Source organism: Callorhinchus milii, unplaced genomic scaffold, assembly GCF_018977255.1.
Source record: "Callorhinchus milii isolate IMCB2004 unplaced genomic scaffold, IMCB_Cmil_1.0 Scaffold20, whole genome shotgun sequence".
NCBI classification, from domain to species: Eukaryota; Metazoa; Chordata; class Chondrichthyes; order Chimaeriformes; family Callorhinchidae; genus Callorhinchus; species Callorhinchus milii.
This window is the reverse complement of record NW_024704761.1, coordinates 6,160,096-6,173,469: the sequence shown is the minus strand read 5'-3', so window position 1 is coordinate 6,173,469 and position 13,374 is coordinate 6,160,096. Positions and strand designations below refer to the sequence as shown.

Sequence of the window (13,374 nt, the reverse complement as noted above, 5' to 3'; positions counted from 1 at the left end):
CAGCGCCTTATGTCATCGAGACGTCTCAAACTGATTAACATGTTATACTGTGAATTGGATTGACTGTGTATTTTGTGGGCAAAACACAGTAGTCCGTTTCCACACAGCAGTGTCCCACAAAGAGCCATGGAGTGAGTGACCAATTCTATTTGGGGGATTTGTTGGCCATGACACCTGGAGAAACTCCCTTCTCTTTTTAAATAGTGCCATGGTATCTTTAATGTGCATCTAAACAGGCAGACAGGACCTCGGTTTAATGTCTCTTCTGAAGGACAGTACCTCCAACAGTGCAACACTGCATTTGAGTGTCAGCTTGCACTATGTGATTCCAGGTCCCGACTTAGGGCTTGAACCCACAACCTTCTGACTCAGCGGCAAGAGTGCTACTACTGAGCCAGGCTGACACACTTATCCCTAAGTGCACCTTTCTTTGTTCAGCTAACAAAGCGGATGGGCAGGTCGGAGGTAAGGGAGCAGGATTGCTCTTCAGCGAGGAAGGTAGAGGGGCAGGTTGGCTCAACCTTAGATGATGTGGAGCAGCTCAGACTATGTGCCTCAGCTGGTTTGTGCACACTCCACAGACCTCCTTTGGGGTCCAGTCCTTCAGCACCCAAATCCCTGGGGTATTATAATGCTTTGAGTCCTGATGACCCCTTGACGACTGTTTGTGGGACACTGCTGTGGTCGATTGGCTACCGCGTTTCGCCCACAAAACACACAGTCACTAAACTTTACAGTATGTTCTGTGAAGCGCTTTGAGACGTCTCAAAGATGTGGAAAGGCGCTAATTGAAATGCAAGGATTATTATTGTAAGCTCAAACAACCACAGGGCTCGATTTCCCGACAATCCCTAGTTAGCATTCTAGCAACGATCAACATTCACATTTATCTAACTAGTTTGGAACCCAGTGTCTCAAACCCCAGTGTTTAGTCTTCAGATTGTGAGCTTGCTGTTTGTTCTCTCTGTGGCTAGAATCACACTGCCCGGTTCAGTCATCGCTTGCCAACATTATTTTTGAGCTGTTTTTTCCCCTACTTCCCAGTTGGATAATTCTGACTGTACAATTAAGTGCTGAACTGATTGTGTGCAAACAAATCCAAATTGAGGTTTTAACGAAAACAGCAACAACTTGTATTGCTGTAGAGTCCTTTCACATATGATAACATCATGGAGCATAGCACAAATATGGAGTCGGGACAATGTGTGAGACAGTTAACTCCTCAGTGACTGAGACAAATTCAGCAGGCCTGAAGCTATAATAATATTATTTATCCTTGCAATTGATATAGCGCCTTATCAGGTCCACCATGAAAATGCTTCACAAGATTTACTGTAAAGTGTAGTGACTGTGTATTTGTCGGCAGATGCACCTCCCAAATTGCACGCATAAATACCCATGAATTGACGACTAACTCTATCTGGCGGATTGTTGGCCAGGACACTAGGAGAGAATAGATATCTTACGATGTCCCAGTCCTCTTCTCACAGCGCACATACATCCCCTTCCCACCCCTCTCCTCAGCCAACATAAATACATATTATTCACTGGGTGGATGGGTGGTTGCTGGTCGAGCAGCAAGCCAGAAAAATTCTGCTTTTAAGACAAAAAAAGCTTTTGATTCTAAAAACCTCCCACGTGGCTTTACTGGGTATTGACTCCAAATGCTGCCATGACTGACAATTTCAGACCACCACTGTAGCTCAAACTCACTATCACTAATATTGAACCAAAAAGCTTTGCATCACATATTTGTGCTGTTTGACCCAAAAGTAAGCAACGATAATCCATGCATTTGATACAGCGTCTTGAGACATCCCAAAGCACTTCCCAGGATTTGCTGTAAAGTGCCGTTACTGTAGCAAAGCCGATTCCGAACATCTGAAATGATTTGTATTAATAATAATACAGTAATCATCATAATAATAATAATCCTTGCATTTCATACAGCGCTTTTCACTCCTTCTAGACGTTTCAAAGCGCTTCACAGAATATGCTGTAAAGTGAATTGACTGAATATTTGTGGGCAAAACGCGGCAGCCAATTGCGCACAGCAGTGTCCCACAAACAGGGGGGTTGAAAATGACCAATTTATTATTGTTTTGCTTTGGAGGGATTATTATTAGGCGTGTGGAGTAAGGAAACTTGCCCAAGGTTTCGCCCTGTCTGGAATTGAACCCAGGTGTCTCGCTTGCAAGGCGAGTCCTCTAACCACTGAGCTACAGGACTCCGTTATTATTATTATTATTAGAATAATACTAATTATTATTATACAGTAATTAATAATCCAATACAAGCTTGAAAGAAAAACTCCCATTGCTCGTGGCCCTTTAGAAATTGAGCATCTTCAGATCCTCCAGTGAATAGCTTTATCGTAAATCCGTGGCTTATTTACCCTTGATGGCACTCACGTGATCGGGGGGGGGGATCTGTGATGTGATGTGATGTGGTCCCACTAGGTTTAGGAGCAAAGATCAGCGCATTATTCGGGTTGAATTCAGTTCACGTCAGGCCGACGAGATATCAGAGGAAGGGACTTAATGGACTATGTAAAGCATGTCCCTGTTAAAGTGCCTCCGGGTGGAAGAGTATTCATGCCCTCCGCTGACTGTGTGTGACAAAGCCTGCTCTGTCTTATGTGTGCTCCCTCTCTCCGAGATGGGGCCCTACTGTGTCACAGGCTGGTGGAGAAGGCTTTGTGGTTAACGGCAAGGTTGTAGCCAAATTAAACTGGACAGCCGCCAACGCAGAGTGGGGGAAGGGATTGATACAATTGGCCTGAAAGCAGGGAAAACATGGAGGCTGTGGTGAAAAGCTTCTGATTCTTAACGTTCTCCTTTTTTCATCTTTCTCTCTCTCTCTCTCGTCTCAAAGGACCTTTGTGTTTCAAGTGAGGATCTTTCTTTTTTTTTTGGGGGTGGGGTGGGGTGGGGGGATAAACAAAATTCCTCCTGCACCCGACAAGAACTTTTTTTTCCTTCCTTTCTCTATATTGGGGCATTTTAACACTGAGCTGAAAAGTAAGTCGAGCTTTCAGCAACCTATGTTGGCTTTCAAGGAAACTACTTAAGTTGAATATTAGGCAGATGTTTGCACTTCAGTTATAAGATTATGTATATATACAAGTGGATTGTCGAGCCCTGTAGTTGTTTGAGTTTATAACAATAATCCTTGCATTTGATATAGCGCCTCATCACATCTTCGAGACGTCTCAGAGCGTCTCATAGAATAAACTGCAAAGTGAATTGATTGTATATCTTATATATGGTCAGGCTTTCTGCCCCCACTCTCTGGAACTCCATGCTGGATCCCTCCAACTTACTCTCTCCCTCCCTCCCCGTCTCCCTCACTTCATTCAAAATCTGTTCAATACCTACCACCTTTACCGCACTTAAGTTTGTCATCTTTCCTTTCCCCCCCACCCCGGCTCCCGCCCCCAACTCAAGTGACCAGCCAGTACTGTTAAGAGCTTCGGGATGGCCTACCCATGTGAACGACACTCTGTAGATGTAAATTTGTATTGCATTAATCATCAATGTTATTAAATATATATTGTGAGTTCTGCTGGAGTAACTGACCCTTGTTGCTCAGAGGTAGGTCTTTACACACCAGCGAAGGTGGTAGAAGCCTGGACGCTGGACTGAATTCAGAAATAGGCTGCAACGTGAGGAGGACAGGGTTGATAAGGTTAGCAGCTCTATTAGGGTGTGGCTATAATAAGGAAATACTACTTCAACTGCAAACTGATGAAAAAGTTTGTTAACTTCAGTAACCGATAGTGGATATGTCCACCCCAGTGTTACTCCAAAAGTGCTCCACTGTCAAATGTGGGTTTATGTTCATCAATTCTGTGAAGGTTCGTCAATCTTCCAGACACATAACATAGGGGATTGTGCTTTTTCTTGCCCCCCGAGTAGGAATGTATGGAGTCTTGACATCCAGGTTTATTGATTTCATATCAATCTTCACTCCTCTCCGCTTCTCATCTCAGGTGTTGAGAGTCAAGCGGGCGGAGGAGAGTTTTATTGATTCCGTCAGCAGTGTTGGAACTTGTCAATCCAGTGACAGGCCAGGTACATCCAGGGGGGAGGTTGTGTGAAAGTCACAGAGGTAGGGGTGTGAATTAGGGGAAAAAATGCAAGCGGTGGAAATGCATTTCCATGTTTCTCCCTCTCTCACCCACAATAATTGTACAAAGGAGAAAGAGCAGGGAACGGAGGTACTACTATTACAGTGAAGAGAGCAGATGGGAGAGTGTGTGTGTGTGTGTTTGGAGGGGAAGGAGGTAGAGAGGGAGAGAACAGACACAGCTGCTGCTGAAATCCGTGCCTTTCACTACAATGACTATTTCTCTTTCACCCCAGTTCATATAAGCGCCCTCCCCGCTGTGCAAGCAGGCCAGCGTCAAGAGCAGGAGCAGAACGGGCCTCTCTCTGTGAGCGTTTGAATCCTGGCTACAACTCAGCCTCTGAAAATACACAAGGTGTCAGTCACTGAATGAGTTATCACTTTCACCCTCTCTTTAGGGAATTCGTCGAGTATTCTGCTGAGACTTGAGGAGTATCTCTTACAATTTTTTTTCCGAGGTAAAACAAATTAAATCAGAGTTTTAAAAAAAAACAACGTAGCAGCTGTTTTTTGTCACCTTTTGAGTAGAGAATTGAAAGTGACAGTCACCGAACCAGACCCTTTTGCAGTGATAATGTTGAAAGGCACCAGAGCACAAGAGGTGAGGGTATCTGGAGAAAGGCACTCTTTTTACAGTTTAAATGCAGTCTTGCCAACAGCTGTTTCAACAGAAAAGCTGCCAATAGTAGTTCGGTTTAAGATCTTTTTCTTTCTTTCTCTCCGTCTTTCTGTCTTTCATTCTTTCTTTTTTTCTGTCTGTCTTTCTTTATTTTTTCCTTTCTCATCACATCCATGGCGGGTAAGCACTATCCGTCTGAGAAGAAGAATCCATCTGCATTAATGCGCAAAAAAAAGGAGAGAGCTTTGTTATCATCAAAACCCCGGAGAGCAAAATCTGCTCATTTACATCAAACACTGCTGCTCATCGCAGGAGCACAGGGGCTTTATTCCCTGTGGGGGGAGGGGGTGGAGGACGGGGAGGGAATGAAGGGAAAAAATACAAATCTTGCGGTGCAGCTCAAAGCGCCAGTGATTCCTCATGGACTTGGAAGGGCAGACCAGTTACTGGGGCCAGAGAATCATCCCACTCAGCTCCTGTTAACCTTGGAAAATATACAGTCAATTCACTTTATAGTCTATTCTGTGAAGCGCTTTGAGACGTCTGGAAGACGTGAAAAGCACTATATCAAATGCGAGGACTATTATTATTATGCCAAAGCCCTAGCGGGTAGGGTGGTCCTAGCTGGACAAGCAGTGGGTAAGCTTGCCAGACAGTGCTACCAATGGAAAGCTATGCGGTATTAGCTGGGTAGACTCCAGCAGTTACCCCAATGAATACTCTGGGGTCCCCCAGCCTTGGCTCTTGCCAACCAGCGCCTAATACTTTCCAGTATTGGGTAAGCAGGATGTGTCCCTCGGAGAGAGTGCACATTCCATTCCAATAAATATCTCTGGAATTTCCATGTGTAGGTGGGATACATGGAACTCTGTTTGGTTTGGATACTCTTAAGCATTGGTGAAGAGTTTCTGCGTGTGTCAGACACCCAGCTGACCAAAAAAAAATCCTCATAGCCCACATCACTACGTAATTGGAAATGTCTGTGACAGTTCTGTGGGACGTCCATGCTGGAAATTCTGGAAGTTCATTTCCATTGCACTCGATAGGCACTGAAATGTGTAGGAAGCACCATCTCCCGAAACCTCGTCCTCTTCAGCTGATTAGTATGTTGCACACCAGCTGTGTTGACAGAGCCCCAGAAAGTCCCAGGTTCAATCCCAGGCTTATCTGATTTGAGACACGAGAGGGGCCACTGGACTGGACTAGGGAGAGAAAAATTCATCCAAGGAGGACATAGAGTAATAATAATAATAATCCTTAGATCTGATATAGTGCTTTTCTCATTGGCAGGATGTCTCAAAGCATTTCACAGGTTATATTCTATTATGAGGAGAGTTAGCTTTCATCGTTAATTTCTGTCTTGCAACATCAGTAATTTAATTTAATTTAATCCTTGCATTTGATATAGCGCTTTTCACGTCGGGGGGACGTCCCAAAGCGCTTCACAGAACGCACTGTAAAGTGAATTGACTGTATATTTGTGGGCGAACGCGGCAGCCAATTGCGCACAGCAATGTCCCACAGACAGTCGTAGATTGAAAATGACCAATATATTATTGTTTTTGGTTTTGGAGGGATTATTATTAGGCTCTGTGTTGAGTAAGGAAACTTGCCCAAGGTTTCGCCCTGTGCCTGGAATTGAACTCAGGTCTCTCGCTTGCAAAGCGAGTGCTCTAACCACTGAGCTACAGGACTCCACAAGGACATGTTTTGGGCTGGACACTCCCTGCTCCAACTTTGTTTTTTCCGTCGGGTTTTTAATCACTTTGTCCCCGCTCTGTGGGACTGAATCCCTGAATCCCTCGGCCACACACCCTCCCTGCTCTATGTACCACCCTGCTCAGTCTCCCACTCAACCTCTAAAGCCCTTTTCAGACATTTTCCTACACGGGTTATACCCTATAACTGCAAGTTTGGCATTACCATACAAATATAATATCTAAACTTTTGCTCCTTTTGGTGAGGTTTGCACAAAGACTTCAAAATTGTGCACGGATGAAGAGTGCAGAGCTAATGAGAAGCAAAATGAAAATACAGTCAACTCGACCTTGGCGTAACTTGCCACGACCACTTTAAGTCATCATGCTGTCAATGTCCCGTCTGCATTTATTTATGTACAGATATTTATACGTGTGCCTAACTCGCCACTCCAGATACCTCATCACTGAGCCATTTTCCTTGGAGTGACAAGTTATCAGATGGTTTACTGTAGATACAGTGCTTGTGATGCAAAAGTGCGAGTGGCTCTTGGCGTGGACGACTTCACGTACTTCTGTAAGTCAAGCTGTCACCTCACTGCTAACTGATGCCATGAGAGGGGTTTATTGGCCAAATGTGACTGTGGTGATGTGATGAAGTGAGTGTTTCAGAAACAATCCTGCTCCAAATCAACCTTTGCCGACCTATCTGTATGTAAACCAGCCCTTGTAATGCCAGACCGGTGACTGACAGTGGGATTTACAGGTTCTCTGAATATTTAGTGTCATTTTAACACTGAGGACTTCTGAAGGTAAAGTGGTATGGGTGTGTCCGCGATACTCTGTTGTTGTTTGCGAGTCTTGCGCTGACCTCTAACAGCAGAAAGTGGGGCACAAAAACCTTCCAGCTGTAACATATTCAGGTGTTGATGTCAGACCTGTTTTGTCTGTATGGCGATAAGAGATGTGAAGGAAGGACATTGAAAGCTGAGCTGTCTGAGAATGTGGAGTGTAAGAAAGGAACGAAACACAGTGGTGTAATAATAAGCCTTGTATTTGATATAGAGCCTTATCACATCATTGAGACGTCTCACAGCGCTTCATAGGTTATATTGTAATAAAGTGAATTGACTGTATATTTTGTTAGCGAAATGCGGTAGCCAATTGGCGATAGGGGGCCAGAGGATTGGGAGGGACTGATCAAAATCTCTACCACAATGTGTGGCAGATAACATGAGGTGGGTGGGTGCGGGGGAGGGGGAGACTTAAATCTTTTATATAATCCAATTACTGTTTTACATTTTACAACTGTTTTTACCTTCTGTTCCGCTTGCCTCTCCTGTTCCCATTCTTGTAAAAATATGCACGCGAATAGCAGCTGTGGACAAATAGTAAATGTATTTCAATGGCCAATTAATTGAATGCTCCTCCAGAAAATAAAAGGATTTATCCTGTCTCTTAAGAGACAAGAAACGGATATATGCATGTTCGTCAGATTAACGACTAACTTAATTTCCATTAACCAAATGTTACGATTAGGAGATAAGGTCCAGCGAGTCTGTCTCCTGTCCAGCGTGTCTTTTGTGGTGATGCTGCTACTGTGAGCTGCTATATTGCTAGCACCAGCAAAGTGTTTCATTTCCTTAGATTTGCAAGTTAAAGTGCAGTCTCCTATGTACTACTTTCAAACACAAAGCGAGTTTGTACAACTAATTTTATATATATTATGTAATAGTAATCCTTCCCTATGATATAGCACCTCATCCCATCGCCGAGACGTCTCAAAGTGCTTCACAGGATTTTACTGTGAAGGGTTGCGACTGTGTGTTTGTCAGTGAAATGGAGAAGCCAATTTAGGCAAGACATTGTGCCACAAACAGCCATGAAGTGAGTGACCAATAGTATTCGGGGAGTTTTGGGCCAGCAAACCAGGAGAAGGAAACTTCTCTTTTTGAATAGTGTCACGGTGCACTGCCTTGAATCCACAACCTTCTGACTCGGAGGCACAAACCAGGCTGAATACTGTATGACATTAGCATGTCTATATCCTCTGATCTATCCACGTCATGCAAATGTGTTGCAAGCAAAGTCTTTGGCTTAATCAAACCTCTCTTTTGTCTCTTATCCTCTATATTTGATCAGTCACACAGAGCAACTGGTTTCACAATATTTAGTATCAGTCACATTATCACAGAAGTAAATTTGCGAAAGAAGATTCAGTGCCCGGAAGGGGTAAATGGAATAAAAGTGGAGCCACCGAACTGATGAGCTGTTAGGTTTGTGCGATTTCTATATTATTCCAATAAGCATATTTTCCTTTTGATTCGCCCTGAGGTTGAGACCAGGGCCTTTTTGAGAAGCTGTTTATTTCTATCATCACCCTCTTTGAATGAAACCTTGTCTCCTTCCAGGATCTTGTGATGCTGCAATTCAGTATTATGGCCCGATACGTTGATTTGATTTTTCAATTGACATTTATTATATTGTGAAATATATCCCGGGGCTTTTTTTTCCCCCCGCAATATGTCTGCAGTCAGCTGTAGTTTAAATAGAAAATTGGTGTTGGTTTCTAGCACGTATTTAAATTAATTTTGAGGATGTTTAGGTATTCATATGCAATGCAATGTTTCAGTTTATCGAAAGAATGTGTGGTTTAACTGGTTAAACTCCAGTTCCCCAACCCACACTCTGCAGTCTCTATGCTTTGGTTCTTAATTAGGGAATCTGCGTCTGGGGAGAGAGATTGAATGCGCATTCTATTCCATACGTAGGGAAATCTCCATGTGTTGTGACATACCTATGTAGAAATCTGTCTGGTTTGGATGCTCTTAAGCCCGGTGATGGGTTTCCACGTGTGTCAGACACCCAACTGACCAAAATAATATTAAAAGAATCTAATAAATAACTACATTAATCAGTATCACGAATGAGTTAACATTATCAATTCTGTGGGAAGAAGCTATTGCTATTGTGTCTCAATGTACTGAGGTGAAAGCACACAATTGACTATCTCAGTGTATTCACAGACAGTCTTTGGACTTTGCATACAATTCCTCCGTTTCTCTTGCATTCCCCCCCTGAGCACTGAATGTTCTTTCGAATGTTCTTTATTTTTGTGACAATCCACATTTGTGTCTGATTCTAAATATCGCAGAGCAAAGGGATGACCCTGGGCGATCGCAGGAATAAACCCAACAAAAATTAGTCAAAGTCTGGATTAAATTTTAGTGTTAAAAGATTCCTATTTTTGTCATTTCAAATATCAACATCAACGGCCGATTTTGTTTAATGCAACAGATTAGGACTCATCTTAAGATAGGGACATTAGTTTGCATTTTTGGAGCATAATCATGATAATCCTTGCATTTGCTATAGTATCTTTCACATCAGAAGGACATCTCAAAGTGCTTCACACAGGATTTACTTTAGGCAAATGTACGTGAGGGGAGTATTAGCAGCGGAAGTGATAAATTTGACCCAGTTTAAGAATTAAGAGTTCAAAATTGATCAGACATGACAGGGAGAAATAGGGTAGAAACGTAGATTTGTGCCAGTGACCCAGTCTACTTATTTTCTGACATACATATGTGACATCAGTAGGTTTGAGAAAATTGTGCTCATTGGGCTACGTTGTTACTAGCAGCTAAAAGTGGTACTTGATCTAGATTCGAGATCTTATTGAAAAGTGAAAGGAGTTACTCCTGATGTCCTGACCAACAATTCCCCCCAAATAAAATGGGGCGTTCACTTCATAGGCTGCTAGTGAGAAGTTGCTGTGCACAAATTGCCTGCCTCTTTCACCTACAAATACACAGCCACTACACTTTACAGTATGTTGTGTGAAGGGCTTGGAGTTGTCCTCCCAACATGAAATGTGATATACCCACATGCAAATTATTATCCTTATTATTTAAATCGTCAGGCACTGACCTTCTGAGCAGATGGTCTAATAATTGGGTCACCAAGCTCCAAATCTGTGACAGTCGGTTTTATGCACTTTGTTCCCGTCTGCTGAGTGCTTTGGTCAATCAAAGTGGTGTGGCTGCTGTATCCACAGTGTCAGCACGGACCATCAATACATTCAGGTTCTTTGTTTAGTCACAATAGAATCTGCGAGCCCTGAAAAACACAGTTCTGTGCCATTATTGAATACTCCATCGTCACTGCGTTAGGGCTGCAGGGAAGACGTTCAAGGTTTTGTTTACAGGACAAACAATACTGCACTGCCAGTCCCCATGTGTGGCCCTGTCATATGCTGACGTGTGCAGAGTTGGTTGGGACTTCTGCAAATCTCAAGGTTGAGACAGATAAACTTCTGGTAGGGTTGAGAATAAATCGACCCAACTGTTTCCAGTGGAAATGTGAAACCTCAGCAAAAGGTTGCTCATAAGTTACTTGTTTTTTTAGGAACAAGACATTGCGAGACATTAGCAGTTTCAACCTGTTATTGTATGAAAATGTTTTCTTTTTTTGCAGGGTCAGTTTGTAAGTTGCTATGGATTGTTATCCTTGTCTATTGCGAGGTAATGTAAAATTATATACCGTGGGTTCCATGAAGATGTCTGTGGCGACAAATGGACAGGCACAGCGGGATTGGCGATTTATTTCCCAAATAAGAAAAACTACAAAAGCTCATAAATAATAGTCAGACCATTAGTGGGATAATTTCCGCATCCTGTTTACTTCATGCAAAACTGGTGGCAAAATAAGTATATGGAAGCAAGAGAATGAATGAAAGGTTGTTAAATTTAATGTGATAATGGAAAGCTGTGGTGTTTTCAGAGTGATCTAAAAGTGTTTCATTGTTGGGATCTTTTTACCACTTCTGAATTTCCTTCGAGCACAGCGTAAGTATAGGTGGTTCTCAATAAATAGTCTTCTAGATGCCGGTTAGCAAATCCTGATTGAATCGTGATTTGATTTCCGATGGCAATCTGTTTATCTGAGAGATTAGAAACTGGAACTTGAATTGTAAATGTTTCAAGGAAGTCATGAATAACATTCTTACATTTTTCATGTTTCCTCTAGCCTTGTGTTTGCAGTTTGTGTTAAATAGCCTGCTTTACATCTGCGGGAATCTTTCCTCTCAGTGCTTAACATTTCATGTTCCCTCTCAACCCTCTCATTAAAGTCCATTTTCTCTGGGTCTCTTAGCTAAGTCCCAGAATCATCCATCCCCGAACCCTCTCTAACATATCCTGTTGAAGGTACGGGTGCACAAAAGATGCACATATTATTCCAAGCCTGAGCTTGCCAGTATAACATTACACCGGTTAGGACTTGTAGGGCTCTAACCGCGGTTATTAGTAACCTTTTGTGTAGATCAAAATAGACCAGATCAACAATATTCCAGGTGTTCCTGCTTTGGTTATTAAACCGTAAAATTAATGCAAATTACAGATGGGTGGTGAAGGAAACACAGTGATTGTGCAAGTGTAGGATTTAGCACAAATTGTACCTGAGATAGCCGCATTGTGACGTGTTCCCAAAGAAAGTTCCTTTGTTGCTTATTTTCATTCACAGCTTGTTTTTGTTAATCTTTGACGCCTCGGACACAGAGTACGGGTTAAACACTTCTCTGGTTTCTCTGGGAACACGTGTCTTTAATGCTAGGGAGGGCCATTATTTGGAATGAAATAAAAGGATGGTATTAAATAGCCTGAAACAATCATAAAGGTTATTATCTGATACCTATTCCAAGTCTCGACCTCAAGTTGCTGCCATTGTATTTGCCCTGAATGCTGACCTAGTAATTGTATGTCTCTGCGCTTAATGTAGTGCAAAACTAAGCTCACAAAACCCAATTTCAGTGACATTCGAATGAAGCTGACGAAGTCTTGATGTGTATATTTGCCAGGTACTTTTCTTGGTTCATTGCTCTTGGCCGAGTTGGGTACGTCTGATTTGCAGATAGTTTCTGGTGCACATCACAGTGCAGGATGACTGATAACCGAATAAATCTGTCACACACCTCGTTATGGAAGTTTATTACCATGGTCTCTCACAGGTATCTTGTTTCTGCAGATCACCTCCACGGCCAAGTCCTGGCAGCCTCAACTACTCTGATGAGGACGTCAGCACGAAATACAACGACCTGATCCCAGCAGAGAGCAGCAGCCTGACCGAGAAACCGTCGGAGATTTCAGACTCTCAGGTAACAAACTTAACAAAAACACTTGCCTAAACCTCCCCCATCCTCCCACAGCAGCATCCTGGAGCATCCTAATAGATATGAACACTGATTATCCACATGGGAACACATCATTTCCAGGCAGTCAGACAAACAACAACAACAAATTACATTTGTATTACGCCTTTCACATCAGGAGGACATCCCAAGGCTTTCCAGCCTGATGGAAAATGGTGAAACTGCATGCAGATGTTCAAGTCTAGCAAACCACTGTCAGAAGCCAAGGGTCTCTGAGTTAGTTAGAGCAGTGGCTGATCAGAGGATATACTTCCAGACTATTTTGGGGGGGATTTGCAGTATGAAAGCCAATCTTTGATGAGTTGAGCTGCAATACAATTTTGGGTGGTCAAGGCAGGATCTATATTAACCTTCAAGAGAGACCTACACAGATGGCTAAAGATTTTCGGAGATATGCTGAAATGGCTATAGAACCCTAGAAATTTACAGCACAGGAGAAGGCCATTTGGCCCATCATGTCCATGCTGATTGGTTTAAGAGCAATCTGTTCAGAACCATTCATCTGCTCTTTCCATCCTCTGTAATACTAATGATAATAATTCTTGCATTTGATGTAGCTACTTATCATGTCATTGAGAGGTCTCAAAATAGCTTCACAGGATGCACTGCAAAATGAATTGACTGTGTATTTTGTGGGCAAAATAAAAGAATAGGAATACTAGTTTTCCACTCTTTGGTTTGAGAGTCCAGTTTTTATAGAAGTCTTTGCTTTTCATGACTTT

At 42.7% G+C, this 13,374-nt stretch overlaps 1 protein-coding gene and 1 long non-coding RNA gene across 2 annotated transcripts in view; one reads left to right on the top strand and one right to left on the bottom strand.

Annotated features, from left to right (window-relative positions):
- The window catches only part of sdk2b (sidekick cell adhesion molecule 2b), a 292,198-nt gene that overhangs the window by 262,399 nt on the left and 16,425 nt on the right, over window positions 1–13,374 (top strand). The window contains exon 44 of the mRNA XM_007888572.2: window positions 12,469–12,598. Within this exon, the coding sequence (XP_007886763.1) occupies window positions 12,469–12,598 (130 nt within the window). The remainder of the gene's footprint in view (window positions 1–12,468; window positions 12,599–13,374) is intronic.
- LOC103175493 lies at window positions 3,309–10,666 on the bottom strand. Its single transcript, XR_487495.2, has 3 exons — window positions 10,375–10,666; window positions 7,763–7,822; window positions 3,309–4,960 (listed from the first exon to the last, which is right to left on the bottom strand). It is a non-coding gene; the product is annotated as an uncharacterized LOC103175493 (long non-coding RNA).